At 40.6% G+C, this 17393-nt stretch overlaps 1 protein-coding gene across 1 annotated transcript; it reads left to right on the forward strand.

The window, feature by feature from the left end:
* The first annotated feature begins 10639 nt into the window (after nt 1-10639).
* LOC103706868 (7-deoxyloganetin glucosyltransferase-like) lies at nt 10640-12412 on the forward strand. The gene is made up of 2 exons (XM_008791126.4): nt 10640-11249; nt 11348-12412. The coding sequence occupies exons 1-2, from the start codon at nt 10739-10741 to the stop codon at nt 12268-12270; spliced, it is 1434 nt and encodes a 477-aa protein (XP_008789348.2). The 5' UTR covers nt 10640-10738; the 3' UTR covers nt 12271-12412.
* Nucleotides 12413-17393: the final 4981 nt, after the last annotated feature.

The following is a 17393-nucleotide window of genomic DNA, read 5'->3' on the forward strand; positions in this document are numbered from 1 at the left end:
AACATTTTCTCTCAAACTCCAAATTAAGAGAAACAAAAAAGAGGATCTTCATTGACCAAAGTTAGTCCACAAGAAAACTCTTATAGAAGATTGGCATGAAGAAGGTATTCTATGACCTCATCTTGTAGAATTAGAGAAGGATGAGCAAGGTAGATCTATTGTTTTTAAAAGGCTGTATTGAAGCATGATAGAATACTTATTTTATCATACAGCTAGTAGACCAGATTGTATGCTCATTATGTGCAAGATCTCAATCTAACTCTAATGAATCATAATTTATTGATAACAAATAAATCATAATCTGAATTTTGATAGAAACAACTGTTTAAGATAAGTTGATTAAAACTTAGCTAGCGTGTCTTAGTGATAATTATCTTAAGCAAATAAAATCTAAACTAAATTATTTTTGAAAATAAGAAATTGATTTGAACTTGATAAATCTTTCTATTGCCTCACATGCTTGTCCTTGAACCATCTTGGTTAATGAAACTATCTCTTTAATTCAAGTGATATGTGCTTGCTTACATTTAGGCAATCTCTTGAGTAAAGTGACTCAATATTCAACTATTGTCAATATTCAACTATTGAGTCATCTAGTTAAAAATATATTGGAAGAATGTTTTGTATCTTGAAGAAACTAATGACTTTCCTTCTAGAAAGAAAAGAATTTTGCTAATAATGCAGGATCCTTGAGCAAGAAAATGAGAGATTTCAACTTGAAGGATATCTCCATGTAAGATACGACAAACATTCGCATGCAAACAAGAGAGAGGACTTTCTTCAGCCAAAAGTTTATACATAAGAAATCTAGTAGGTATTTGACTTGAAGAATGCAGAATGATTCGCTAATTTTAGATACCTCTCTCGTAAATTAGCTGAGCAAAGTCATCAACTTAAATCTTACTATGGCATGATTAAAGTCTTTAATTATTAATTTTTTGATATCATGTCTATATATGTATTGATTGACTTATGCTTTTAGAAATTGGTTCATGGTTTGCCCAAACTAAAATATATCTTTGCCTATATCATAACCATGAATTACACAAGTTTATGCTTAAAATTTTGATTTAAAATAACTTGTGAGAAGCTATGAATCCTTGAGCATAATAAAAATGTTGTTTGCATGATATACATCTATATGATACATAAGATTATTTCTTTATTCTGCTCTTTCATGTAAATTACTTGAGAATAATAAAAAGAGAGAGAGATAAAGAAAAGAAGTTGGACATTATTCAAGAGAAGTAAAATCTAAGTAAAGGCAAATACTCCAATCTTAAGAAAAAAAACTAAACAAGCATAATATATTCGGCACATTTGTGAGACTTGTGTGAGTATTCTTTTGGAAGGATAAAATCCATAATGAATTACACTTAAATAGAGAGAATTTGAAGTAAATATTTTAACCTTTCTATATTGCTCATCATAGGGATGGTGCCAATGGAGAGGCTAGTGGTAGTACCCGGCACTATTTGACCCAACTATTCGGTGTAGGGTATATTAGGGACGGCATAAGAGGGAGGCTAGTGGTAGTACCTCGTGCCCCTTCCAACTCCACCGGATAGGGAGCAAATAGAGTATAGAGCATAAGAAAGTAAAAATGAAAGACAAAGTAAATGAAAGTATATAAGAAAAATCAAGTCAAATTTTTAATCACTTGAAAACACATTTTAAGGATGAAATCAGTGTAAAATTATATTTAAATAGGGGGAGTTTATTTGAAAAGAATTGATTTTGATCCTTGACATGCTTTTTCTTAATATTTTAATGCATGACTTAACACATGATATATTTTGCATGTGGCATGATGTTCTGAATTATGGATTCTCAATATTTTGTAATGCTCCATGCTTGGACAATTTGATTGAATGTTTGGAATACTACATAAAATTTTTGTTTGGTAATATTGAAAAGAAATTCCAGATTTGTCATACACAATCATCGTCAAAATCTGAAAGTTGAATAAATTTGTAAAAAGGAGAAGAGAAGTATATCTCTAATTAGGCAAAATGAATTGATTTTGTTTTATCTTTCAACTTGCCTAACCTTGGTATATAATGTTCTAATTCATACCAAAACTCAACATAAATACAAATATTCTGAATATGCTCTTATATGTTTGAAATATGTGTTTTCAATAATAATGATTTAAGATGAGCTACAATGTGGAAGATACATATCTCAAATTATGATTTTGAAAGCCTCTATTGAAAATTTTTATGAAATTCAGAATCTGATTTTGTATAAAAGCTTAAACTCAATATGATTTCTATATAAAAACTACAGTTTAAGAAAAATAGAGAAATTCTGATGCCTTGATTGTTTGCCCCGATACGCATCTGAAACATATCATTTCTTATCTTTAAAGTGTACTAATATTGGTCCAAATGATGTATCTTTCAATGATCTTGATTGCAAACAAAAAAAAAAAAATTTAAATATATGATTTTATTTTGATATTAAAAGATTTATTGTGCTTCATGTATACATTGCTGAAAAACTATGATTAAGAATTTGAGTTCTATAAATATATATATCTCAATGATCATCTATATGTTTTTCTCTCCTACACTCTTAAAGACTTCCATCAGAATATATATAGAGTGAATGATCTTAAAGCTAGAAATATTTCAGCTCACTCAAATGATTCTAAAAGAAAGAAAATGTAAATGCTTTTGAAAGAAACTGAGCTTCCAATGAATCATTTTCTGATTAATATTTCTATACATTTTCTCTAAGATTAAGAGAAAGCATAACTTGTTCTTGAAGGATTAGAAAGAGTAATTGCTACAAAATTTTGAATAACACTAGATTACTCTACATTCTCGATATTATAGAATCTCAGTTTTATTCACGTTTATCACTAAAATCTGAAATTCAACAATAGAAAAGAATGATTAAAGAAGAATGCATTTTTTGAGGGGGAGCTTTAGATATTCAGTATCTCATACCTTGATTTTTATGGATTGATTTTGATGAACCTCCTTATATTGCAAGACTTGCTTTAATTATATAATAAGTTTATACCTTGAGATGAGTTCTATAAAGGTTGTCTTATCTCAAACATTGAGTCTTATGAAAATAAGCTGAAACTTATAGAAAATATATTTGTTTTGAGATTGACAATTTTATTGAACATTATCTTCAAATTCTAAACACTTAAATGGAATGATCAATTGAGGGGGAGAAAGAAAATCTCAGAAGGAGAGATCTTATGGAACTTAATCGCATAAATCCATAACTAAAGGAGAGAGAAAGAATACTAAATGAAAAGTGATCCTAATACTCTCCAATATGTATCATCTGAAATTTAAATCTGAAAATCTTTATGATACACCTTGAGGCTTGTTAATTGGATAATATATCTTATGCATAAAAGAACTTTGAAGTCATTAAGAATTAATGATCCAACATGATGATATGTTTTTCAAGTATATAAGTTTTGATCTTATACTCTGAAAATTAATTAAATTGCTCTCATGTTGATAAAATACTTAATATATTGGGCAAAAGATCTTAAATGAACAAGCTTTCATACTTATTATTGAAGAGAGGTTAAATTTCCATTCGTACTTTCCTTGAATATCATTTATGGTACTTCTTGAATTAACTTAAGAAAGATTCCATCTATACTTGAGTTGAAAACTATCCTTGGAATCACATTAGATGTGCTCTCATCATAATTTGCTCTGAAATTATCCGAAATGGCTCTGATCTATGCTCATTTATCTTTTTCTAACATTATTGCCTTGAGCATTCTTATCTTTGTGCTTAATGTTTCACTATCTTTTTGATGTTGTCAAAAAGGGGGAGAAATATCTGAGTATATGCTCATAATGCTTTATGTGTTGCATTTACTCCAAGTTTTGTCAAAAAGGGGGAGTAGAACCAATATGAAATGCAAAATGCAAAATTTAAACTCATACTTGAAATTTTAATTAGAATCAACAAAATGAAAAGATAAAATTGAAGAATATTGGCTTTAAGACAATTGTCCTTCTGAAAAAGAAAGGGGGAGTCAAAAGTATTTGGTTTTTAATTGTTGTTAGCATCAATATTTCATTAATTTACATCTTAACTTGATTCAAATTCAGTTGATATGCTAAAATTGCTCAAGAGCTACTAAGATCAATACTTATGCATAAGGATAGAACTGAAAGTTGACTATTTTGAATTATGCACACTGTATCTAGCTCTAACCAAAACACAATACTTGTACATCTGATCAAATACTGTGTATATGTTTAAATTTCGAATTTTGCATATACTCAGTGTTTTGTCATCATCAAAAAGGGGGAGATTGTTGACCCCCTAATGGATTTTGATGAACACAAAACACTAGAGTATAATTCCCTTTATCTTAATAATTTATTTGAGAATTTTAGGTGTTTAATTAAGAATATTGTTAAGAAATGTCTAGGCAAGTTCCCATATTTTTCAATAATTTATTGAAGAATTTTTGAGATGAAGAAAACAGATCAGGGACAGCCGAGACGTCTCCGGTTTGTCACAGAGACGTCTCTGGCACGAACAGGAAGAATTGGCACGTCTGGAGACGTCCCCGGCACCTGGCGAGGCGTCTCGCAGGGTTGGAGTCGACTCCTGACTCTGCGGAGTCGACTCTCTCAGAAGCGGCAGAAAGACCGATTTCAAGGGATGCGCCCGAGTCGTCTTCGAAGGACGCGGAGTCGTCCCCACGCATAAAAACTGCAAACTTTCCGAGACGTCCCCAGAAAGCGCGGAGTCGACTCTCTCAGGGGATTCCAGAGGACTTGTTTTTCGGTGATAAAACTGCGAAGTCGTCCCCGACGTCGCGGAGTCGTCCCCATGCAAAAAGCGCAAACATCTCGAGACATCCCCGTAAAGCGCCGAGTCGACTCCAAACAACGTCAAAAGAAATTTTATACAGCCGAGACGTCTCGCGTTGAAGCGGAGACGTCTCCGGAGTGCCTGGGACGCGACTGACACACTTTTGCAGGTTTGTTTGAATTTCAAACGGCTATATTTTTGTGTCTAACGGATCTATTGCTTTTTGGGCTATAAAAGGGAGCTCCTAAGTGCCTTCCAACAACTTCTCACCAACCAAACACAAGATCATTCAAGAGAGAAGAAAGAGAAAGAGGTTCAAGGGAGTTAGTGCTTTCAAGAGGAGAAATCAAGTGCATTCAAGCTTTTCCATCTGATTTCGTGCTCATCTACTTACTCCCACTTGGCAATCAAAGCTCGCATTCAAGCCAACGTGATCCACATCGGAAGAACCACCATCATCCACGCTTCCAACGGCAAAAAGGGTTCTTCCAATTTTATTGTTTCTCATTGCTATATTTGCTTTCATAAGAGCTTTTAAATCTTTGTAAAACGTTTGAATATTGAGCTTGTTTCAGTCAAGGGACTTGGAACAAGGGATAGGCGTCCCAAGCCTAAGTTAAAATTGGGGGATTGTAGGGTTCGTTGTTAGCCCGGGGTAAAACAACGAGTTGGGTAGTTCACTCGAAAAACTATCGGATTGTAGGGTTCGTTGTTAGCCCGGGGTAAAACAACGAGTTGGGTAGTTCACTCGAAAAACTACCGGATTGTAGGGTTCGTTGTTAGCCCGGTGTAAAACAACGAGTTGGGTAGTGCACTCGCAAAACTACCGGACTGTAATCGCTGATTATAGTGAAAATTCCCAAAGGTGTTTGGGGAGTGGATGTAGGAGCAGTGGAAGCTCCGAACCACTATAAACTTTTGTGTTTGCGATTGACTGTGGTTACAACTTTAGTTTCACTTTTGCACATACACTTGTGTGTTTTCTTTTAATCAGACAAAAAGTTTTTAAAACACCCAATTCACCCCCCTCTTGGGTTGTATCTACTGGGCAACACAAAGAAAGTGGGAGCATATCACTATAGAATTTGTGACTAGCTTGATAAAAATCTCACAGAATAATGATGCAGTATGGGTGATTGTTCATCGGCTAACTAAGTCAGCACGCTCCTTACTGTTCAAATTTGGTTTCTCCTTAGAAAGATTAGCGGGTTTATATATAAAGCAGATTGTAAGGTTGCATGGAGCTCCAATTACCATTTTGTCAAATAGAGAGAATAGATTTGTTTCAAAGTTAAGTTTTCAAAAAGGCCTTCGAACCAAATTGAGCATCAACACAACCTTCCACCCCAAAACTGATAGGCAGTCAGAAAGGACCATCCAAATTTTAGAAGATAGACTAAGAGCGTATGTTATGGATTTAAGAGGTGCATGGGATAGTCACTTGTCACTAGTAGAATTTGCCTACAATAATAGTTATCAAGCAAGTATACAAATGGCTCCTTTTGAGATGTTATATGGCTGAAAGTGCCGATCTCTTATTTGTTCGGAAGATGTAGACGAGAGCCTGTGTCATGAATTTAGAAGGTGCATAAGATAGTCACTTGTCGCTAGTAGAGTTTGTGTGCGATAATAGTTATCAAGCAAGCATACAAATAGCTCCTTTTGAGATATTGCATGGCTGGAAATGTCGATCTCCTATTTATTGGGATGATGTTGGCGAGAGAAAATTATTAGGCTTAGAGATAGTGCAATAGACTATGGTCAAGATTCAAGTGATCAAAGAATGACTCCGCATAGCTCAGAGGAGACAAAAGAGTTATGCTGATAATAAAAAGGGAGAACTAAAATTTTAATTGGAGATCATATTTTTCTGAGAGTTCACCGACTAAAGGTGTGATGAGATTTGGGGTTCGTGGCAAATTGAGCCCTAGGTATGTTAATTCTTTTTGATATTCTGGACAATGTTAGAGAGGTGGCATATCGAATGGCTTTGCCACCGGCTTTATCTAGTGTGCACAACATATTCGATGTGTTAATGTTGAAGAAATATGTTCTATACCCAAGTCATATAGTTGCATAATGAGCCGTTGATCTTCATGAGGGTTTGACTTATGAGGAGTTTCCGATACGAATTGTGGGCAGAAAGGATCAGGTATTACGGTATCAAATTCTTTTTATTAAAACGATCATTCGGAAAGAGAGGCCACTTGAGAGCTCAAAGAAAAGATGAAGGTTTAGCATCCACAGCTTTTTGAAACTTGAGATATATTAATTTCACAGATTAAATTATTTAAAGGAGGCAAGAATGTGAGGGCTCAGTCCATTGACCAGCCGCACATAATTTGGGCCGCAAGCCTAGCATGGGTAATGGCTCATGTGGCCTGCAGACGGAAGAGGGAGAAGAGGACGCCTATTTAGAGTCCGACTTCCTCCTCCAATCCCGTCGGAAGGAGGAGACTAAGGAGACGATCCTTCCATGATTAAGCCTTGAATTTCATCTATAAAAGGGGCTCTTCCCTTTCCTCTAGGATTTATCTTTGGAATCCCTCATTTAGAGAGTGGTTTTGAGTTTATTACTGCAGAGGATCTCGAGGATTTCGCCGTTGATCCAGCCAGAAGAACTCTTCGGAGGTAATTCTTTGTTGACATCCCCTCGTTCCCAAACTATTACGCATGGGCTTATAGGACTAGGTCCAGTGGACCTATCCAATAGTCGCTCGCCACATTACCCTCCTTGTATATAAACTATTCAAGATCAAAACATAGAAAGAATTCATTATATAATCAGCTGCATACATGCCTCGGGATTTGGACTGGCCCACTAGATCTGGTCCATCAAATAATTTCTTGACTACTTAGAATAACATGAATCTTTCATGCCATAAAAGCACCTCGTGCTCTTTGATTTCAAATGATTGGATAAGGGGTTCCGCCATACTTTTCACTTTGAGAACTTCTCTCAAAAGTCGAACACCCCTAGAGATTTTTCTTAACAGACCTCTCCGCTATCTAGTCGATGTGGGACTAAGTCCGAGATCCCTTATTCCCACAACATAGCCCCCCCAGCGGAGGGGTCTGTGCCGGGGTCAAGAGCTCTCAACGAAAGCACCATTGTTGAGGTCAAGGTGAGGTCGGCCTCTGGCCCGCGCGTCCAGCGCTACGGGAGGATCTGCCGCCTTCCGACCTCGTCCCCACCAGTCTCAGACAACGGAGGCGACTGCTTCTCTTCAGAGGTATTGTCCGCTTTAGAGCAAGTCGAAGCCTTCCTCATGGTTTTGCTCTTTAAAAGGCACCTCTGAAGAGAAAGGGGTTGCCCCCCTCTATTTAAGGAACAGACCTCTCCGCTATCTAGTCGATGTGGGACTAAGTCCGAGACTCCTTATTCCCACAACACATCTTTTATTGGTTGAGCCAAACGACAAAGAAGACTGAAAGGATTAATAAGAAGTATGGCTTCCTCGTAGAATAAGACAACTGCTAAGAAAGGAACAAAAGAAGTTACAAAAGAGAGAATTCAGAGTGCTTCTAGTGTTGTTCTTGCAACTACGAAAAGATAATCGGCAATATTCAGAGAGCAAACATGGCAAATTGACGCAAAGCAGGGAATTGGAGAGGATGAATTACAGATACTTAGGCGCCACCCTAGTGAATGTCACAAAATTGCTAAGAATGAAAGAAACTTTGTGGCTACAAAAATCAAGACCTCAATGGCTACAAAATGGAGATGGCAATATTAGGTTCTATGCCCAATCAATTGTTTTTAGGAGGAGGAGGAACATAATTTTGCAGGTTATGAACTCAAAGAGTAGTGAAGAAGGAGGATTCTATTGTTGTTGCCTTTCTGCATTTTTTGAAACAAAAGGTGGACTTCCTCCTAGGATCTAACACAACCATGCTCTCAGCTCATGGACAATACTATCCATGTAGGGAAGTCAGTATGGATGAGATTATAACTACCCAGCACTTCACCCAAAAAGACTAGCCGAAAGTTTTTTTTTTGGTTTCTTAGTTCTCTATAAGTACCCAAAATCTCCTCGGCGAATAATTAATATAAAACTAAACACAGGACCGCACAGGTTCTCACAAAGATTGAGATAGAACTAGAGTCATTGAGATTGGACAAATGTTCATGGTCTATTGGAAAACAGGATGTGTATAAAGTTGTATGTCATTTCTTCTCTATTCACTCACATGCTTGATGCTTGGGAGGCAAATCATGTGGTCTAGGTTTTCGAACCCTACCAAGCCGAAGCATTCTAACATATAGATTATGTAATACTATTTATAAACCGATAGTAAGATCATTAGCTAATAGACTTAAGATGGTCTTGGGTTCTCTAACTTCCATGCCCCACAACGTTTGGAGTGGACTTATAATGTCGAAATATAATTTTCATAATGACTGGACCATCTAAAATCTTCCTCTAAGAAGTTCGACTTGTTGGAAGGTTGTGTATAAAAGTAGCAAAGGATTGATTGGGTCATTCGGATGGACGATTGGTGATGGAAGCTCCATATGTGTGTGGAAAGATCCTTGGTTTTCAAGCTAGCTTCTAGAATGGCCTGTCCTTTGGATGCTAAGGATATTGATCTACACAAGAAACAACTAGTTGTTACTACCTAATGGTTAATGGAAAGAAACTCTAATGAGAAACATGTTTCCAATATTCTGTTGATATCTATGGATGGCCATAAATGGAGAGGTGTTAGGTACTTCTCTATTATTGAGTACATTGCTTTCTAGCTAACATTTGCTGGGTCTAAAATACTTCCACTAATAGGTGCCCAAAAGTCGTATCTTCAACTAGGATTTTCTGCTGTGTGCGAGCTGCACCATAAGGCTATATAGCCCTCGGTGGCAATCATTACAAGATAGGTATTGTGTATGATACGATACATACTCATGGACCCGCTATGTTTGACGGTTGTACAGCCTACGATGGGCACCGTCAAGAGATGGATAGTGCATGCTATATATGTAATCCAATTAGAAAGTAGGAAGATTTTTCTCAATTCGCTCAACTCAATCTTCCCCAAAAAAAAATTTGAAGAAGATGGAAGAATTGCAAAAATAAAGCTTAATCCTCTTTACTTTTATTGATGATAAAAAAAAACAATATACAATCTATGGAGAGGATTGAGGAGAGCTCGGGACAGTAGCTGGCCTGAGGAGCATGTCAATAGAGGGAGAGGAGCATAGCTTCTCTCTCTCTCCCTCTATCTTGCTCTCTTTATCTTGCTCAGGAAAAAGATAGACGTACGTGAAAATAATTTTCCAATATGGCGAAGGGAGGCCTCGAGTCCAAACTAACGAAACTTCTCCATCTCCGCATGGTTATCAAGCACGTCCTAATCTCAATCCGACGGTCATGGTTTGGCGTGCAAAAAAAAAATTATATGTATATAGAATAGATCGATCATCCATACCTAATATTAATATATCCTAAAAAATAGAAAATAAAATATTCAAAACAGATTCGGAATGAACAACAAATCAATCCATAGAAATTCGGCCGAATGCTGAACTACATAAAAGTAGGCAATCCAGTTGGCCCTTCTATTTATTTTTCTGTAAATGTTTCTAACCATACACGCACTGCAACCCGACCCCAGGGCTGGAATCCAGACGTAAGATCATGCCAACTTTTCGTCAAACCCGTCCTCGGTACGTTTCATACTTTTCCTCACGATATCTTTCTGATATTTTCTTATGGACAGGTTGTGATCAATTTAAATTGTCGCTCGCTGGTAACCCTCCAAAAGAGGTGACGCTGACACTCCTTCCTAATGGCCATATAAAGCTCGGCAACCAAGCCCTTTACATCTACCAAATAAACAGCCAAGTCCTTTACGTTCTTCAACCAAAATAAGGAAAAAACCGCCTTCTACGCGCGCGCACGGGGAGAGAGAGAGGGAGAGCGGAAAAATGGCTTCCACAGTTCCAGAGAGGCCTCATGCAGTGCTCATCCCCATCCCAGCCCAAGGCCACGTAACCCCTATGCTAAAGCTAGCCAAGCTCCTCCATTCCCGTGGCTTCTACATCACCTTTGTCAACACCCACTTCAACCAAAACCGCCTCCTCAGGTCCGGAGCCATCTCCTCCCTCGACAGCCTCCCGGAATTCCGCTTCGAGTCCATCCCGGACGGCCTCCCTCCTAGCGACGAGGATGCCACCCAGGACGTCCCCTCCCTCTGCGATTCCATCCCAAAATATTGCATTGCCCCCTTCCGTGACCTCATCACGGAGCTCAATGACCCTTCCTCTCCTACACCCACGGTGTCATGCATAGTTTCCGACGGGGTCATGAGCTTCACACTCGATGTTGCCAAGGAGCTCCGAATCCCCGAGGTCTTGTTCTGGACCCCTAGTGCATGCGGCGTCATGGGCTACCTCCACTACCAGCATCTCATTGAAAGAGGCATCTTTCCTCTCAAAGGTTGCTAGATAACTTTCCTAGCCAGGTTAAATCAATAGATACAACCACAATATCGAGTCATCAATATTTACAGTTCTCCTCTCTTAATTGGTGCGCAGATGCCAGTGATCTCACTAACGGATATCTCGAGACCCCCATCGATTGGATATCGGGGATGAAGAATGTCCGGCTAAGGGACTTGCCAACCTTTCTTCGTACGGTAGACTCCAAGGACATCATGTTCCATTTCTGTAACCGTGCGGCCCAGAGATCATCCATGGCGTCGGCGATCATATTAAACACCTTCGACGAACTCGAACGTCCTGTATTGGATGCGATGGCATCGATGCTCCCTCCGATCTATACCATAGGCCCTTTATCCTTGCTCTCTCGCCAAATCACCACGAGCCCATTAACGTCGATAAGCTCGAACCTGTGGAAGGAGGACCCAGCTTGCTTGGAGTGGCTCCAAGGGAGAGAGCCCGGGTCGGTCGTGTACGTGAACTACGGAAGCATTACGGTGATGACGAACGAGCAGCTGATCGAGTTCGCGTGGGGGCTGGCTAACAGCAAGCATGATTTCTTTTGGGTGATCAGGCCTGACCTTGTGAAAGGTGACTCAGCTGTGCTTCCACAAGAGTTCTTGAGCGAGACCAAGGAGAGGGGTCTGCTGGCGAGCTGGTGCCCGCAGGAGGCGGTGCTATCGCACCCCTCCATCGGAGGGTTCCTGACTCATAGCGGATGGAATTCGACGTTGGAGAGCATATGCGGTGGAGTGCCGACGATAAGTTGGCCATTCTTTGCCGAGCAGCAGACTAATTGTAGGTATGCCTGCACGGAGTGGGGCATCGGGATGGAGATTGACAGCAACGTAAAGAGAGAAGAGGTGGAGAGGTTGGTGAGGGAACTGATGGAAGGGGAGAAGGGAAAGGAGATGAGGAGGAGGGCGGTGGAGTGGAAGGAGAGTGCAATCAGAGCAACGCAACCAGGTGGTTCTTCTTTTCAGAATTTCGACAGGTTGGTCAAGGACGCGCTGCTATGAAGAAAATGCGTTCATATTGATGTGTAATCAGATGCATGGAACTAGGACTTATGTAACAGTTTATTCCCTATGGTTGTAATGTGTTTTGATCCTGCTATTTCTTTCGAGCAATAAATTATCTTGTTCCCTGCAATGTCACGAATGACACTAGCTCTACTGATAAACGTACCTTGATCAAAATATATGAGAATCGTAAATTATCATATGGGTGCCAATTGATATATAGTTTCTCACGTAAAAGTTAATTTGCAGTAGTTATGACATCTTTTTGAAGATTTGAATCACACCAATAAAAAATCCCACGCGTGCTCTGCTGGGAGTATACATTTTTTTATATAAGTAAATAAGATTTATTATAGCTCTAAAAAAGCACTGAAAAAGGCTTTGTTTTTTTGTAGTAGTAGTTTTCAATGCTGGAAACAATATATAAAATTTTAGTCAAATCTGGATAAAAACGACCATCCGATGATTCTACAAAACAACACTTTTCTTCCAAGCCATGGGGGTTTCATCCTTAACATTTTGCTTTTCTTTATTTATTTTTTTTTAATAATATAGGTCCCATATGAGGAGGAACACACCAACAACTATATACAGATAAGTGGAAATCAGAAAATAAAATATGTGCAAAATTGCAAAGAATATTTATGCAAGTCAAGTGGAAAAGGCCTGGCTTAGCCTAAGTCTATCTGCAGAATTTTCTCCAGATTTGATTTTCGAGAGCGAAATGGTTTATTTTCGTGTGTCAAGAAAAAAGTTCCGGCGGCGGGGTTCTAGTTTTAAGATTACATCTTTGTCGGTCGATGGGGCTGGTTCAACTGATTGGTATTACTAACTATTCTAAACTTTTAGAAAAGTCCAATGTTTAAACCCTGTTGATGCCATATTGTACATGATATCTTTGAAAAACTTAAATAGTTTGATCAGGTCACATCAGTTACATTAATAATGTGACAGAAAAATTGCATGTGCATTGAGAGAGTAGCCGTGATGAATACACAAGTCAAAAAAATGTGAACGTGGCTGCCATTGTTGACCTATTCTGCTTGTCGACGGAGGCTAAGGTCAACAATTATTGGATTCAACGAGCAGATAACAAGAAGGCAAGTGGGGGATGCAAGGGATGATGCAACTCATTTAGGATTTCTCCTAGCAATAAAATATAGAGATACAGTATGTTACGGAGGCTAAGGTCAACACTATGGTTCCCAGGTAATGGATCCATTGCCCTTTCCCATCAATCGGGAAAGACTAAAAAAAAGGATGCCGGCTTTGGTCGGTAACATAAAATCCAATGATCCTTGTCGTGAGCAAGAAAGAAACTACAAGAGATGGGTCTCCAAGGCTATCTTCAGCATGATTCCGATTCCCGTAGTTAGTTTATCAACTAGTCTCTTGTCGGTCCCTAGCCTCCTGGCACAAGCATAGACCATGACAAAGCAGCCACCCATAGATTAATTCCGTAATCAAGCACTGCTTGAGATTTGACGATCTTGAGCTGGAGACTCAGTCAAGAATCGAAAACGCTGAGTTAATTAATCTGCAATCCAACGTAATCGGAGACGCAGTTCATGAAGCTATTATGTCAGCCATGGCTCTATATGTAACTTGAAAGCATCGTGTACTGGACCAGGAAACCTTCACCTATAATTATTATCTAAATTTTGTTATTATGTTACTTTCTCCTGTTTTCTACAAGGATCTTATTGGCCACTTCGCATCCGTGTGATGTCACAAAGTGATGGGAATATGTTTGCTGCATAGGAGGAGAAAATGAGGAATTTTGATGAGATCAAACATATCACAATTTCGACTAGCATAGAACTATTGCCGTCCTTGAATCTAACCTCCATGTTGTAGCTGCGAAATAATGCCTCAGTTGATTTCTCGTAGTTCCTTTTCCGGAGTGGTTGCCATGAACCAGGACGAGCAAGAAAGCAAGTAGGGACTGTTTGGCCCGACATGTGACGTTAAACGGCTGGCCAGGTCCATCCCCCCTTGGGGTGGACCCAAACAAAAAGCCAGGGCTGATCCAGGAAAAGTTTGCGCCTGGCGTCAAGGAAAATTGGACCGACTTAAGAAACATCCAAGCAAAACAAATGAGTGGATTTAGCTCGCCATCGCTGACCAGCGCAACGATGGCAACATGGTGAGAGCAAACTCTGTGGTGAGGTTCCCTCAACTTTGACCCTTGAAGGTGGCCAAACCAAGGAGGACAAGCAACGACAAGAAACTAAGGCGGAGGCCAAGCCAAGCCCAACCTCCCCAAATGCCCACTTGATGACTTTGGAGGTCAGCCATTTTTCATTATTGCCACGCCAAGCCGAACCTCATGTTACGCCTGACGAGGATAACTTGTTTCTCTTAGCACTGGGCACAGCACGCGTTGGCCCTGCGCGCGCGGCCTCAGCCTTGCGCAATAGGCGACCGACCCACTCGGGCACCACTGGATACTGCGCGGCGTGCGCAACCTTGGTCATTCAGGCCTTGGCTGGCGCGCACGTGCGCAAGGAGCAGGCGCGCGGCCAGACTGCACGGACACACAAGGAGTAGGCGCGAGGCCGGCAGAATGCGTGTGCGCGAAGAGGGAGCATTGCCAGCAGCCCCGCGCGCGTGTGGCCTGCGCGCCTCAGGCCCGGGCGCCTTAGGCCTGGGCTAGCACACGTGCACGCAGGACACGGGCGCTGGCAAGCGGCCCCGCGCGCACGACCCATGTCCGCACGCGGGGCGCGGCTATCCTTGCGCGCCCAAGTCAGGTCCCGCGGACGCAAGGGCGCCCAAGACCATCAGCACAGTGGCCAGACCAAGCCAACCAACCAAGAACCGCAGGAGATAGCAGGCGGCCCCTGGCCTGCCCATGCCCACGCGCGGACCACTAGATTGCATGTGCCAAGGGCCAGGCCAGAACGCCATGCCACAGCCAACTGCAGAACCATGGCCAAACCGCAGGGCCACAACCAACTGCATGCTGCAGCCAACCGCAGGGCCACAACCAACTGCAGCGCCATGCCATAGCCAAACCGAAAGCAGCCAACTGCAGGCCACAGCCAAACCGCATGGCCACAGCAACTGCAGCGCCAGCCAACTGCCAAGGCCACAGCCAACAGCAGCGCCACAACCAGCCAACCTCACGGAACCACCCAAAGGGCCTGCTGCAGCACCACAACCAGCAAACCGTAAGGAACAACTGGTCAAACCACTCAGCAACTGGACAACAACCATACCATCTCATCAGCCAACACCAATGCAAGGTTTGCAGCAGTTGCCATCAAGTTATCCAGCCATGAAGGAGTTAGAACTGCAGAAACACATGGCACCCTTTCATGAATTGTAAAGGCCTATATAAAGGCCTAAGGGAGGAGTGTTGGGGGACTTTTGGAATATTTTTTAGCCACCATAGAGTGTGTTTGGCTGCAAGGCTTGGGTAGGCATAGTGCCTGATTTCAGTCCTTAGGCACTTGGGCTAAGGTAGGGTAAATCAACCCTCCTTAAATTAGGCTAAGGTTGGGACATCAATCCCTCCTTAGAGTCATTGTATTTTCTTTCTTCAATTGGAATCAAAGCAGCCACTTGTTGCCTTAAGTATCTATTTGAGTAGTCCACAATTGGCCTTATTTGCCAAAGGTTCCGAAAAGAAAATCATCCTCCATTCTTAGCCAAGTCAAGCTTAGAGTTAGAAGGAATCAAAAGTGCCAAATTTCCACATTAGCCCGGCGTTATCTATCATCGGTCAAGGCGGCACAACATCCCAAGGCCAACACCAAGGAGCAAAAGGGACGTTATTGGTGTGGGAGGCGACTGACCAACGCGACGACCCCACTACTGTGATGTTGGCCCCCCTTCATGATGAACGTGTTGCCCCAATTCCTAGATACTGACATGAACTGTCTTCATGGATCTACGAGGCCAAGATTGGAAACCTCCCAAATTGACTCACCTTCAAGAATTTCTTTGGGTGCCTGAGTCACCACATGGAGGATGAGTTGTATCATATCACTCTGATCATTTCTTGCCATAACAATTGCCCTTACTAAGATTATAACGGTTGTATTGACAACAAAAGATATAGGATTATTAGGCTTAATAGAAACAACTAAAGCACAAAAAAAAAAAACCAGGAATGGAGACTAGACATAAAAAGTTAAATATAAAATAGCAAATAAACAAATGATTGGAAATTAAATTAAACCCTTTCAGCTGTCTGATTGATGAAGGAAATGAAAAATCCAACAATTAGTATTAGAATGCCGCTAATAGCTTATTAGGGTTTTCGAAAAAAAATGAAAGGATGTCCGGAAGATCACCCAAATTCATTAAAAGAAAGAAAAAGTACAACAAAAAAAGAAAATAAAAAAAATAAATACTGGAGAACTAACAAGCCCAGCTAGTCCGTGCAATATTGAGTAGCCCCAGCCCGACAAATCCCATCGCCCCAACAACCCTAGCTAGCCTAAATAAGTACCAGCCCAACTATCTTATCTAATTTAAATTCAAAAGTCCTAGTGACATCCAGCTAGTCTCCATCGAGATGACCCTCTATAGAAGGACTTTGATCATAGCCATATCCTTCGAGGAAAAGTAAAGCAGGATAAATCTACCTTTGCACTATTGACCATTGGATCATCCATTACTCACTTTGAGATCTATGATGGTAGACGAATGAAGGACTTCGTAGCACTTTTAGAGGCGTGCATGAACCAATGGTGGATGGCCGCCAAGGAAGGCGGATCCTTCCGTCGCGCAAGGATACAATCGTGATCCTTCCGTCAGATATAACCATGACAAGTGGCTCCTCCACCATACCACCATATAATTCCATGTCCACCTCTTCGACCTTGTCGTCGAGCTTTATAATTCAAAACAAGTATATTGAGCCTGATAAGGAACTGGAACTAGACCATTTAGCCAGCCTAGATCCAAGAGTAGCCCAGACAAAAGAAGAAGTAGAAGTTCGAAGAGAAGACGAAAGCAGACTCTATCTCCTCCTCAAACTCCGACAATGAGAAGTTCTTCGGCCTCCGCTTCAACCTTATTTAGAGCCTCTCCACCTCTCTCCCTTCCACCATTAGAGAACCCAAGCCCCAATCGAAGCACGTTGTCAAATTCCTTCGATCTTCCTCTAT

The sequence above is a fragment of the Phoenix dactylifera genome, chromosome 8 (assembly GCF_009389715.1).
Source record: "Phoenix dactylifera cultivar Barhee BC4 chromosome 8, palm_55x_up_171113_PBpolish2nd_filt_p, whole genome shotgun sequence".
NCBI lineage: Eukaryota > Viridiplantae > Streptophyta > Magnoliopsida > Arecales > Arecaceae > Phoenix > Phoenix dactylifera.